Consider the following 13,392-nt stretch of genomic DNA (forward strand, 5'->3'; position numbering starts at 1 on the left):
ACCAAGGATACGAATGAAGGCTCTGTTCCATTCTGGTCAAACAGAGTCAGGGTGCTGATATTGTGCATGTTGGCTCACTGGAAACACTCTGCTACACCAGTGAGTGGGTCTCAAAGTGTGGTCCAGGGGGCCTCACTGTTCATTGAGGGGGTTCAAAATGGACCCTTGAGGGGGCTCCAAATGGACCCTTACGGGTGTGTAAATCTGAGAGGGTACAATTGGAACCAAATGGACCTGCATTTGGTTCCATTTGTACACTCTCACTCAGAGTTATGGGGGTCCTTGAAATTAAAAAGGTTTGAGAACCACTGTGTTACACTAAATGGAACAGAGCCTTCATTGGTATAATTGGTAACACCTGTAAAGGAAGAGGCCTAATTTCTTTCCAACATGACCGCTATGTATAGATAGAGCCTATGAGGTCGTCAGGCCAATCACAACGGTAACATCTGCTACTTTCAAAAACACTCGCAATAAAATGTTGAATATCTGGAATATCTTAGAACCATTCTAACACAAATATTAATTTAATATTTAAAAGTTTCCCACTGTGCTACACTAAATGGAACAGAGCCTTCATCAGTATAATTAGTAACACCTGTGAAGAAAGCAGAGGCCTGATTTCTTTCCAACATGGCTGCTGCCTTCGTCGTCAGGCCAATCACACTTAGCCTTTAATTACATAATTTCTCAAAAATACTTCAGAATAAGAATCCTCAAATCAAACATAGTTAGTCCACAGTTCCATTTACAATGTGGCGCCTGTCAGTCGATCGTCTCCCAGGTCCAACAGGTGAATCCAATTGACTTCATTAGTGGTGGCCTGGTCGCTACCATTAAATCAATCTTTAATATAAAACGGGCATTTTGTTCTGTAAATATAAAGCCAATGAACCTGTATTAGCCTTGGATCAAGACTATCATAATGTACTTATATTAAATATAAAGCCAATGAATCTGTATAAAGTATTGATCATATTAAACCTTAGAGTTTAAATTAAGTTGTAGCTGGTATTCACACATTAATCACCATGAATGAATGAAGACCTAAATCCACTTGATTGAACATTGAACTGACCTAAAAGTGCAATATTTCATCTTAACAAGTACAAAAATGTGAGTAAGTACCATAATTACCAACCTTTATAACGTGTAGTTTAGTATTTTTGCAGGTTTTGTTTTACACGATGCGTTGCGTCTGGTCTCTGTGTTCCTGACGGTACGTTTTAACAGCGGGCGACTCTCGGGCGATCACCGGCGACATCGTCCAAAAGATAAAGAAAGTCTATGAGAGCCGGCGACTACTGGCGATAGGGCGATGGGCGATGAAAAGATGGATTTTCTTTATCTTTTGGACGATGTCGCCGGTGATCGCCCGAGAGTCGCCCGCTGTTAAAACGTACTGTGACGCTCCAACAAACTCTGGTGTCTGACTGAGTGCCTGTTGCCAGGTTTTGTGAGATATAAGCAACATGGTCTAGGAAAACAAAAAGAAACAACTTATGCCACATGCACATGTGGCATAAGTTCCATTCCACCTCGGAGGAAATAGGCCACATGAGGACTTTCTACAAGCTCACAACGGCTCATCTGCTATTTTCAAAAACTCTTGCAATAAAATGTGGAATATATTTTTGGAATATATTTTTGAAACATTCTAACAACACAAATACTCCCTGTGGCACAAAACATTTTCATAAAAATATTTGAGAACCACTGTTTTAAATAATAATCACAAAGTTTGGAAGCAAGCCCAAATAAGCAAGTACACTTTAACAGACACAAGCCCAAAAAAACGCAACCCGCAACTACCAACAAGCAACTTTACAGAAAGATAAGCCCAAAGTCGCTTATAATAAGCGGACATGGCAACCCTGGTGTCAGCGTTAACGTGCAGCGCCACCCTATGATGAAATCATTTATGCCCTTGGAGAAAAAAGAAAGAACAAGAATTAGTGGTGGGAAAAGTACTCAAATGTTTTACTTAAGTAATAGTATCAATACTGCAATGGAGAAATACTCTGTTACAAGAGGCTAAATCTCATCGAATGGTGGTCCGTGGTAGCCTGGTAAACACCCCCTCCCTCCGGAAATCTCATGCATTGCATTGCATTTGGTTTCAGGAAGGAGGGTCTGGGACCCGAACCGCTGCGCATACGAACCAATCAGCGGCTGCTAGGGGCGGGATCATCCAATCACCTGCCTAGTAGCTTGAAAAAATGAAACTCCGTCTGTCATCGATTCTGCGCCCGAAGTCTCAGATGCAAGTACGCTGTGAAACAAAATGTGTGTCGCAAGCTTCTTCCATTTGACGGAGTGAGGTTAGGTCCGTGGCTCAAAGCCGAATAATTAATGGAAAAGGGTTGAAAACCACTGCTGTAGCTGACTAGAGGCATTTACATTTGTATTTTTTCTGTTCACAAATGTCAATTGAAAATCTATATCTACAATTACAACATGTTTATAGGTACAACATGTCAAGTTCAAACACAAACCACAAGTTACAACCACATGTAATGTTTTACAAGTGTACATATTTTTTTACGAATACAAAATATTATTGCCATTAATTTGATCGCGCGCGCGCGCACACACACACACACACACACACACACACACACACACACACACACACACACACACACACACACACACACACACACACACACACACACACACACACACACACACCTGGGAGGTCTAATTCCAAAGTCCAAATGTCCAAATCATGTGTCCAGGGTCCAAAATATATTTTCGAATACATCATTGTTGCAGTTGAGTTGCAGCCCACTTGTTTTAAACTCCCTTATCTTCCCACACGGTGGCGCTGTAAGACAGCAGTAAACACAGTCATTATAGTGCGCACGTGTGTCTGATTGGTTCTCTCAGCACCGACAGATGATTGGTTCGCTGTGGTCCGTAAAGTACCTTCACCCCCTCCATGCTTTGATGACTTTGGCACGGCCGGGCGAGGGATATCATACGTTGGTCCTGGTATTCCAGGTTGTTTATAAGATAGAATACCGGCTTATGTGTCTTAATATATCTACAGTTTATTCAGAAGCTTGGTTTGTGAAGGATGTCTGGTGTTTTTTCCCACTGTGCGTAAAAGTCACTTGTTAAATTTAAAGCTCGTAGCCAGGTTAACAAGCAGCGTGGTGATGATGAAGAAGACCCTGGAAGACATGGAGAAGGACTCTGGCTATGTGGCCGGGACAGGGGACTCCTCCTGCAAGTCCCTCAGCCGCTCCTCGTCCCGCTCCAGGCAGTCTCAGTCCCACGTGATGACGAGCTCCCCTCAGCGGGGTTACACCATGGGTTACACCGGCTCTCTGAGCAGCAGGAACGGCAGCTGGGACACGGTGAGCACGGCGCCAGAGGAGGACCGGGACCCGGGCGGCGACCTCCTCCTCCTCCTCCTCCTCAAGTGTCCGTGTCTGCCGGAGCTGGAGGAGTACCCGTGGACCGACGCGGAGCTGCGGGGGGTGCTGCGTAAAGTCACCGGCGACGACGCGTCCTTCAGCTGGGACGCCGTCCACAGACTGTCTGTCCTGATGCGGAGGGCTCTGGTCCGCCTGTCCCGCGAGGCGCAGAGACTCAGCGAGCTGCACCGGAGATGCACGCGCTTCGAGGTCCAGATTATTACAGACCTGTCACAATTATTATTATATAGCCTAATCACAATTATTTGAGATAATTATTTCTATGTTGAAAAATGTTTATATATATATATATATTTTCAAACATTAAAACAAAAATGAGTGTAGCCTAAATCTACAAGCCTATATTTGATATAATATAGGCCCATATTAAGTTTGAAAGTACAAAGTTATTAAGAAATATGTCAGTCCTTTCTGTCTGTCCCTAATCCCCATATGCAATGTTTTGGTTACGAATCCTAAAAGCCAAACAGAAAAGTAACATTTATTTATGTTCCCATGTTTAAAGGAGGAGTTCAGCCAAAAAATTACATATTTTCTATCAATTGCACTCCCCATGAAGCCTTGAATTCATGGATTTATTTTAGTTTTTGTGGCATTCCTAAAGACAATCATTTGATGACCGGGTGTGTATCCGGTAGGAGACACAAATAATCTACTTTGTGTCTCCTACCGGATACATTAGCCGGTAGGAGACGGGAATCAAATTATTGTCTTTGGAATGCCACAAAAACTAAAATAAATCCATGGATTCAAGGCTTCATGGGGAGTGCAATTGATAGAAAATAAGTCATTTTTTGGGTGAACTACTCCTTTAATGCCAAAAACACAATTAAATTCATAATCGCAATTATTTGTGTGACAATTTAATAGTCAAGTAAATTGTCATGATGATCACACTGCCCTACAGGTGCAGAGCGCCGCCAGACTGGTGCTGAGTTGGGGTCTGGCAGAGAAGTGCGCGGCCTCCGCCGTCAGAGCGCTGTCTCTGGACAGCATGAGCTCCGGGAGCGCAGCGGCGCGTCAGCCGGGCAAGTCCGCGCGCTGCGGGCTGACTCTCTCCGTGGGCCGCTTCTTCCGCTGGATGGTCGAGACCCGCGTCTCGGTGCGTGTGCACGAGCACGCCGCCATCTGCCTGACCGCGTGCGTGGAGAGTCTGGTGGAGGAGGTGGGCGCGCGGGCCGTGCAGGTGATGCTGCGCGAGGAGGAGGTGGTGACCGGCGGCCAGGTCAGCGCAGAGGTCCTGGAGGCCACGGTCAACAACGACGCCGAGCTGTGGGGTCTGATGCAAGTCTACGAGCATCTGGTCTGCGGTAAAGACGCCAACGGTAAGTCAGACTGATCTATCTATCTATCTATCTATCTATCTATCTATCTATCTATCTATCTATCTATCTATGGTGGTAAAAGTCCGGTAATCAAATTTTACTTGAGTAAAAGTACAAAGGTATTGGCATCAAAACATACTTAAAGTACCAAAAGTAAAAGTAGCCTACTCATTATGCAGAATGTCCCGTTTCACAAGTTATCATTTGTCTAAAATTAATAAAAAATCTTTTGAAAATAGCAGATCTACAAGCTCACAACGCGTCGCATCACGACGCGTTGTGAGCTTGTAGATCGGCTATTTAAAAAAAACAAAGTTTAAATAGGGCTGAAGTGGTTAATGTATGTTTTTTAATAATAATAATAATAATAATCAAAATCTACAAAGTAACTAGTAACTAAAGCTTTCAAATAATTGTAATGGAGTAAAAGTACAATATTTGCTAATATTTACCTACCTACCTACCTACCTATACCTGTGAGGTATAGGCTTTGTGTGTGTGCGAGCGTGCGTGTGCGAGCGTGCGTGTGCGTGTCTAATCTTCTATTTTAAGAGAGAGTGAAAGACAGTCCAGTCAGTCAGTCAGACTCAGTCAGACAGACAAAAGAGAGAAGAAAAGAGCTGATGGAGATAGAAAGACAAACAGACGTGTCACGTGATGCGATGCATTGTGAGCTTTTAGATTTGCTATTTTTGGTATGCAACACCCACGTGCAGCTAAGTGTAAATCAGGTGACATTGTATAGCCTACTGTGGATAAATCAGTTTAGGTTGGGGCGCGTGTGGGTGGATCACTCATAAAGGCTCAAATTGTGGGGGATCCAGGGGTGGGACGGCGGTAATTTGATAAAAGATGAAATGATTAAAACAGATATCAATCACTATGTCTGTCTCCTATTTGATCACATTATAAAGCTGTAAGATAGTGGGTAATTGCTAGTTAATGATGTCTCCATCTCATGTTGATCCAGATGATGGTGGTGGTCAATGATAATCAGTGGTGGTTTTTAGAAGCCTAGCAGTACCGTGACAGGGTTAGAGCCAAAGCACTCAGACAGGAAAGTAGCAATTTGGGGAATAATAAGCGACACGGAAGTAGAGGATACTTGCTGATAAACATCTGCATTATCTGTGTGTGTGTGTGTGTGTGTGTGTGTGTGTGTGTGTGTGTGTGTGTTTGTGTGTGTGTGTGTGTGTGTGTGTGTGTGTGTGTGTGTGTGTGTGTGTGTGTGTGTGTGTGTGTGTGTGTGTGTGTGTGTGTGTGTGTGTGTGTGTGTGTGTGTGTGTGTGTGTGTGTGTGTGTCTTTATAATTGGTGTAAACGTACTGCAGTATTTAAGATACTTCCACATCACCACTTGAGCTGGTTCTTTTAAAGGTGGCTGGACAACATGTATTGTAGCCTATATTCAGCTTTTGCAGTCGGGTGCAGCTGAGAAGACAGGGGTCACAGTTCAAGGAAACATACCAAAATGTTGAATTGCCTCCCATTGACCAAGTGACCCTTCTTCACCACATCGACTACACATTTCCCCCTGATTGCCGTTACAGAACATACCCTGTTATTAGACACATCCTGTTAGGAACCACAAAGTACATTCTTTCCCACCATTTGCGCAGTTCTCTCTTTGAACAAGCTGGGATCTAATATTTACCAGAACTAAGAAATATTTCATTCACCTACTACAATACATGCACAGGAATTTTACTGCACAATGGGTACAGGTGTAGCAGAGTAGCCCTGTCAGTGAGGAATCAAGAGGGAATCCTTTAAGTGAGTGGTTGATGTGGTAGACAGGGTTTCATATCCAGGTGGTTACATCAGGGAATCGTCCAGGATTAGGTTTCCCAGTCGGGGGGTGGTCAAAGGGGAGTGAATGTAGCAGAGTACCCCTGCCGGAAGCCTATGATATCTCCATCGGCAAAGGGGCGATTCCCCTTTGCATGAGCGATGTTTGCGTTCCCAATGCGGGAGACCCAGGTTTAAATTAAGGCTAGGCAATTTATTGATTATTTAAAGATATTCTATTATATGATTTTGTTGGAGATACAAAAGTATCTAATCTCCTTGACTCCTTATAAACTTCAGTAAAATATGGCAGCTGGTAGGGCTGAAATATGGGTTGCAAAAGAAAATAGCAAGAATTGCATATTTTCACCATATATATGCAGATCTGCATATTATGACCTATCTAATCTTCAGTAGCCCAATTTGGAAATAATGTAGAAATGATTAGGGTGATTTTAGAGGGTGAAATAAAGCAGTCGTTTAACACTCTGGTTGTCTAAACATGACACCTCTGTGAACGCAGAATGTGCATGCAAGACTAGTTACCAAGAGGTGTTTAATCACTTAAATTACATTAAGACCTGGAACGCATCTGTGTCACTTTAGATTTCTTTGGCTATTCAAAAACAGCAGATATACAAGCTCATAGCGCGGCACCGAGTGCTGCGCTATGAGCTTGTAGATCTGCTTTTTTTTTTTAAAGATTTTTTTCAAAAAACTGTTAGGATATAGAAAACATTTTTAAGAATTCTTCTTCGAGTCCTTCTTCTTCGAGGCTTATTTTGAAATTTGTACATTTCATCTTTGGTTTCTTCAAATCATTGCCGTCGGACAGAAACCTTGTATCTCCATATTTTAACGTTTTAATTAAATTAATGCCCTACTTCGTTATACTACAAAAGTAGCTAAAATAGCCTAACAGCTCACCACACGTCGTGATGTGACATGTGAGTTTGTAGATCTGATATTCATGCTATTTTTGAAATATGCGAAAGTGAAAGGGGTGAAGAGTGTCCGTGCTTTTATAAATATTGAACCAATGAAAAGTATTAACAAGAGCTTGTGATTAAATAATAACTACAAATGAATGGATCCGTTGGTAACACAATTCCTGAAAAATAAAGCAAGGTTTACAACCCGACAGAGACTCAAATCCTTCATTATTCCCAACTTCAAGTTGGGAGCCAGAGAACAGTGGCCCTGACTTTGTTACAGCTCATTAATGTCAACTTAATGACTCAACCCTGGTGGTTAGCGTCCTTAGTTAGCTTCTATTCCTCACACAGGAGGCCAAAGAGGCCTCCATTCATGCTCCCTGTGCAGGGGCCAGTGGTTTGTCCACCAGACTAAATAAACACAGGCTAGGTGTTGTCTAAGCTGCCCCTGGGTACAAAGAAGCACGTAGAAGGCTGTTTTCACAGTTCAACTTGTGGTCAGGGGGTAGTTGTCAGCCCCCCATGTGAACACTGCAAATGCACTCGCACATACACAAATAGGTACATACATACATGTACTGTAGAGTACACACACACACACGCACACACGCACACGCACACTCACTCACTCACTCACTCACTCACTCACTCACTCACTCACTCACTCACTCACTCACACTCAATCACACTCAATCACATACACACGCGCGCACACTCACTCACAGGCACAGATATAGACACTGTACACTGGTTCTCAAACGTTTTCGTGTCAAAAGACCCCCAAATGTTTATTTGGCCGCGAACCCCCATCTGAAAAGAGTTTGTGCCAGGGACCCCCAGAAGAGAAGATTTATAAAAAAAAAAGGAAAAAGCAAACCAAACATTTTCGATATTTTTCAATGTTTTTCAGAAATAGCAGATGTACAAGCTTGCAGCACTGTGAGCTTTTGCATCTGCCATTTTTGAATAGCCGACATATAAATTGATAAAGTGGTTGTGATGCTATAACTACTTTTGCTGGGGACCCCCTGGAAACCCACCCCCCAAGGACCCCGCTTTGTGAACCAATGCTGTACAGTTTACTTACACTTATAAAAGCTGGAACACAATACATTACCTCATGCATCGGTTCACTTTTTAATGGCATATTGCACAACAAGCGTCAAACAATGGCAAAACTGTTCTGCCTCTTTAACCCGACAATAAAAGTAAATCCCTGCAGTGAAACCCGAGGCAGAGTTACAGTAGGACGGCTCTGCTCGCGGCCTCTTCCCCTGCTAAGCTCATCCAGGAACACAGCTTGTAACGCCATTATCTGCTCAAATCACTACAGCAGCAAGCACTCAAATATGTAATGGATGTGCGGTGTGTGATGATTTCTCTCAGCGGAGATTGGGCTTTACTGTGTTGAAAAGTATCACTTCCATTTTGTTTTTAACGCTACCCTGTAATTTCTCCACACTTGTAGGGCCCCGGTGCTTTATTAAGTGTTGTTTTGTCTCCACACTCACATCATTTTTGTCATTTACTTAACATCCAGTTGCACTAATTTGAGTCCTGATGTACAGAATGTCTATATAGCCATGTCTTTTGTCTTGCGTCAGTTGAGTGTTTTTTATTTTGTATTTTATGATGGTTGTGGTATTGGGTGCAGACCAGACACCAAAGTAAACTATGTATTAATCTCATACATGGCACAAAAGTTAACATAGAGATTATGTTACAATCAGTGTTGCAATCAGTGAAAAAGAGCATCCTGCACTGTAATACTGAGTGTGGATTTAACATTGAAGTTGTACAAATGTTTACACAGTCGGTGTTAAATTAACATTCTGGATTTGTTGAGTGAAAACGTGAGTGAAACACATTTCAAACACACTCAGAGAAGTGGCGGGAAGACATTGTTATGGCAGCGTAATGGTGTTAACCTGTGACGTGCTGGTATGCTTTGTTATCCCAGGAGGCCGTGCACACAGTTGACACAGCCTAGGGCTTCATGGATGTCAACATGAAACGAGTACTAGGAACACATTAACACCCTGTGTTAATTCATTACTGAGGGTCCATTTGGTTCCATTTGTACCCTCTCAGAGTTAAATTAACACTTAATTAACACAGTCACCATGTAGGCTTACACACATATAGTCTTGGTACTTACAGTATATGGCGTATATGCCATTTATTCTCATATTTGATCATGATATATATTTGTGGTACTTACGGTAAATACCATATATTTTCCATACATTATGTATTTTATTAAATTTGTATTTAAAAACAAATTGCATCCATATGTTTCATATCATATATCCGTACATAACCATTAGAACACTATTATTATTAAGCCATCAATGGATTTGTGAGAGATTTTCCACTGTAAAGTGTTGTGGTATTTGTTAAAGAAACCACAAGGTCTGATCCAAGAGACAGAGGGACACATTTCAATAAAATTATCAACGAGAAAATCACCAACCCGTTGATTAATCGTCTTGGACTGATTATTTTGTCATCAGATCATCCATCTCTGTTATCCCAGAACCAAACAACTGATGTGTTTCACAGAGTTGTTTCTCCATGAGAAACATTGTAGCTAAAGCTTGAAAAGGATAAGCTTGGAACAAAATGAAAAAAAGGCCTTCTGTTTTTACAGTTTTGCATCGAGGCCAGATGGAGATAACATTAAATTAAATTTGGTGGTACAGTAATGTGATTCTTGCTCTAATCCTGCTCACAACTCCAGCGGTATGAAATATCATCTGGATCACAAGTTTCCTTCAACAGCCACAAACCCTTCCTTGACCTGAACACACGGTGTACAGAGGTCAAGGTAAGTTACATTTTATTTGAATAGCAGATTCTTATATACAGGGAATCTCAATCTGCTTCTGATGGAAAAAGAAATACAAAATATACAGTATACTGTATACTATGCTCATACAATGCAGTGGACTGGCACTCTCTTCCAATAAGAACTGCGGTGTTATTTACATCATCGCAAGTACTGCCAGCCACTATGCCGATTTAAGTAGGATTTTATTTTCTTCTTTATTCTCTCACTCTGCATGTTCTTTTATTCTCACTCTCACCATTTGTGATTCCCCCTGGAATGGGTTCAGTATTTTTGAGCAGCACATTGAGAGTCGCAGGGATTTGAACTTGCGATCCTCTGGTCACAAGAAGGAAAGTCTATTTAACCCTGTTAGGCTAAACTCTTCAGTTGAGACCTTTGTTCCACTTCATGCTTTTCCAGTTTGGCTGATTAGTTGAGTTGAGAGACACATACATCACCTGGACTGGAATTCTTGTAAGATAATATAATTTTCTGCATGGAAAGTAAAGCTTGTCTGCTCTCCAAGTAGAACATATTGAGTTCACATGGTACTCTAGACTGGATTGGGTGCATTTCACCAAAGGGACAGAATAACACACTGATAAAGACTTAATGCTAAAACATGTGTGATAACCTCGTTTCTGACACAGTTCAAAAGACGTTTAAAGAAGAGAAAGAGGAGTTGTCTTTCAGGGAGCAAACCAACCACTCTGTTTACTCCTAATACTCAACTGTGGTCCATTGTACTTTTCAGAGTTAAATAAACACTCAGAATTTTGCTGTCTAGAACACCTCATAAAGTCTGAATTTGTCAAGTTGAACCTAAATCTTAAACTTTACCCATACCAAACCCGAGCGCTAATGTTAACCCTTACCATAACCCTATTTGTATCCCTAACACGAACGCAGACGTTATAACCCTAACCCTAAATAAGCTCTTGATACACAATAAAATCCTCAGTGTTCATTTATGCATTTGTAACTCAAGAGAGTGCACGAATGTAAACAAATGGACCCGATCCTTACGGGTCTATGGGGTATTTGGTTTACATTTTTACACTCTCAGAGATTTGACCCTGTATTTTGAAAACTAGTTTAAATCAACAACTACGTTGTGCACACCTCCAGCTGAGGTCTAGCCGGTTCACAGCCCTCTGTCCTGGCCCCACTGTAGTCGTGTTTTCCAATAATCACACAGTCGGAGCATTATACCACACAGCAGAACAGAGCTGTTGTGTTGGCCCGGGTGACTGCGTGCCTCTGTTCTCATTTGACCACAGAAGCTCTCTCTCTCTCTCTCTCTCTCTCTCTCTCTCTCTCTCTCTCTCTCTCTCTCTCTCGCTCTCTCTATCAATTCAGAAGGGGCTTTATTGGCATGGGAAACATACGTTTACATTGCCAAAGCAAGTGTGAAATAAAACAATCTCCAAACTAAGTAAGAAATGTACTTACTATGTAGAAAAGTGCCTCCTAAATTTTTTTTTTTTAAACGTATGTTACTATGGCAGTGGTTCTCAAACTTTTTCATGTCAAAGACCCCCAAAATTATATGTATTTGGCCGCGGACCCCCATCTCAAAATATGTTGTTCCAGGGAGCAGGGACCCCCAAGAAGCAAAGATTTTAGTTAAAAATGTTCGCTTAAAAAATCTATATATTCAATGATTTGCACACATTTTCTCGATTTCTCAAAAATAGCAGATCTACAGGCTTATAGCGCCACTCTGTGCCGCGCTATGAGCTTGTATATCTGCTATTTTTCAATAGCCAAAGTGTAGAATAATGCTTTTTAGCTAAAATAAAAAATTTACACAGATGCGTTCCAGGTCTTCATGGGTTAACATTTGCCTGTGTAGTTCTGTCTCTCTCTGTCTCTACCTTTCCCCCACTCACAAACAAGAATCGTGTGGATGTTCTGTTTTCATTCAGTCACACACGTACACACAGGGACAGAGTGAAAGGAAATGACTTAATCACACATGATTATGGACGTAAGCACACAGTAGCTCAGCCAGGGGTGGGGGGGTGGGGGGGGGGTTCAGTGTCTAGGTAAGGGATTAGAAATCAGTCATTTGTGCTTTGTCTCATGCCAAAGACTGGCCTCTTGTGTTCATGAATAGATACTTGTTTGAGCAGTTTACCTCTCTTTTCTAAACAGAGCGAGGTAATCAATATCAATTATGTGCTGCATTTCATTCTCGTGGTGGCACATTTGGAACGAAAGCTTTTCTTTCAGTCAAGGTCCTGTGTTTACGGTTCCCTATGTGTTTTCCCCGGAGGACAATGCTGAGGTTTATCCGTTTTAGAGCCAGTAAAGTGCCTCTGAATCTCTGTTGGATATTTTCATTTATTATTTTATCAGTTTACAGAGTACTGAGGAGTAATGCCTCGACAGTGATTAAAATTATACAGGTTCAAATATTAGTAGTTTAGATGTCAGTCAATTTCTACACTGAGTTAGATTGAAACTCAGGATTTTGCGCACACACACGGGCAACAGTGTGTCGCGCATGCGCAGTTCCACCCTCTGTGGATGCGACGCATGCGCAACACAGGCGCGACACAGACCACGACCCAAGACAGACAGACGGACAGACAGAGGTTACTCAAATTATAGGAAGATGGTCAGTATCATGGTCAGTATCATGTCAGTATCATGTCAGTATCATGGTCAGTATCATGGTCAGTATCATGGTCAGTATCATGGTCAGTATCATGTCAGTATCATGGTCAGTATCATGTCAGTATCATGGTCAGTATCATGGTCAGTATCATGGTCAGTATCATGTCAGTATCATGACAGTATCATGTCAGCATCATGGTCAGTATCATAGTTAGTATTGTGGTTAGTATCATAGTTAGTATCGTGGTCAGTGTCATGTCACATGATACTGACATGATTCTGACCATGATATAGAGACACAATGACCAGTACCTTATTGACACAATGACCAGTACAATGGAGACACAATGACCAGTACCATATAGACATGGTCTGCACTGTACATAAATGCACGAAATGTAGAGGGAGAGATACAGTGTTTAATTCACTCAGGGTACATTGGCGACAGGA

General features: G+C 41.9%; 1 protein-coding gene across 1 annotated transcript in view; it reads left to right on the top strand.

Moving 5' to 3' along the window:
* The first annotated feature begins 2,989 nt into the window (after positions 1-2,989).
* The window catches only part of LOC308091808 (ankyrin repeat and BTB/POZ domain-containing protein 2-like), a 28,489-nt gene continuing 18,086 nt past the window's right edge, over positions 2,990-13,392 (top strand). The window contains exons 1-2 of the mRNA XM_080437534.1: positions 2,990-3,632; positions 4,351-4,768. Coding sequence (XP_080293660.1) covers positions 3,162-3,632; positions 4,351-4,768 — 889 coding nt within the window. The 5' untranslated portion in view covers positions 2,990-3,161. The remainder of the gene's footprint in view (positions 3,633-4,350; positions 4,769-13,392) is intronic.

The sequence above is a fragment of the Gymnoscopelus braueri genome (assembly GCF_963280865.1).
Source record: "Gymnoscopelus braueri genome assembly, chromosome: 1".
NCBI classification, from domain to species: domain Eukaryota; kingdom Metazoa; phylum Chordata; class Actinopteri; order Myctophiformes; family Myctophidae; genus Gymnoscopelus; species Gymnoscopelus braueri.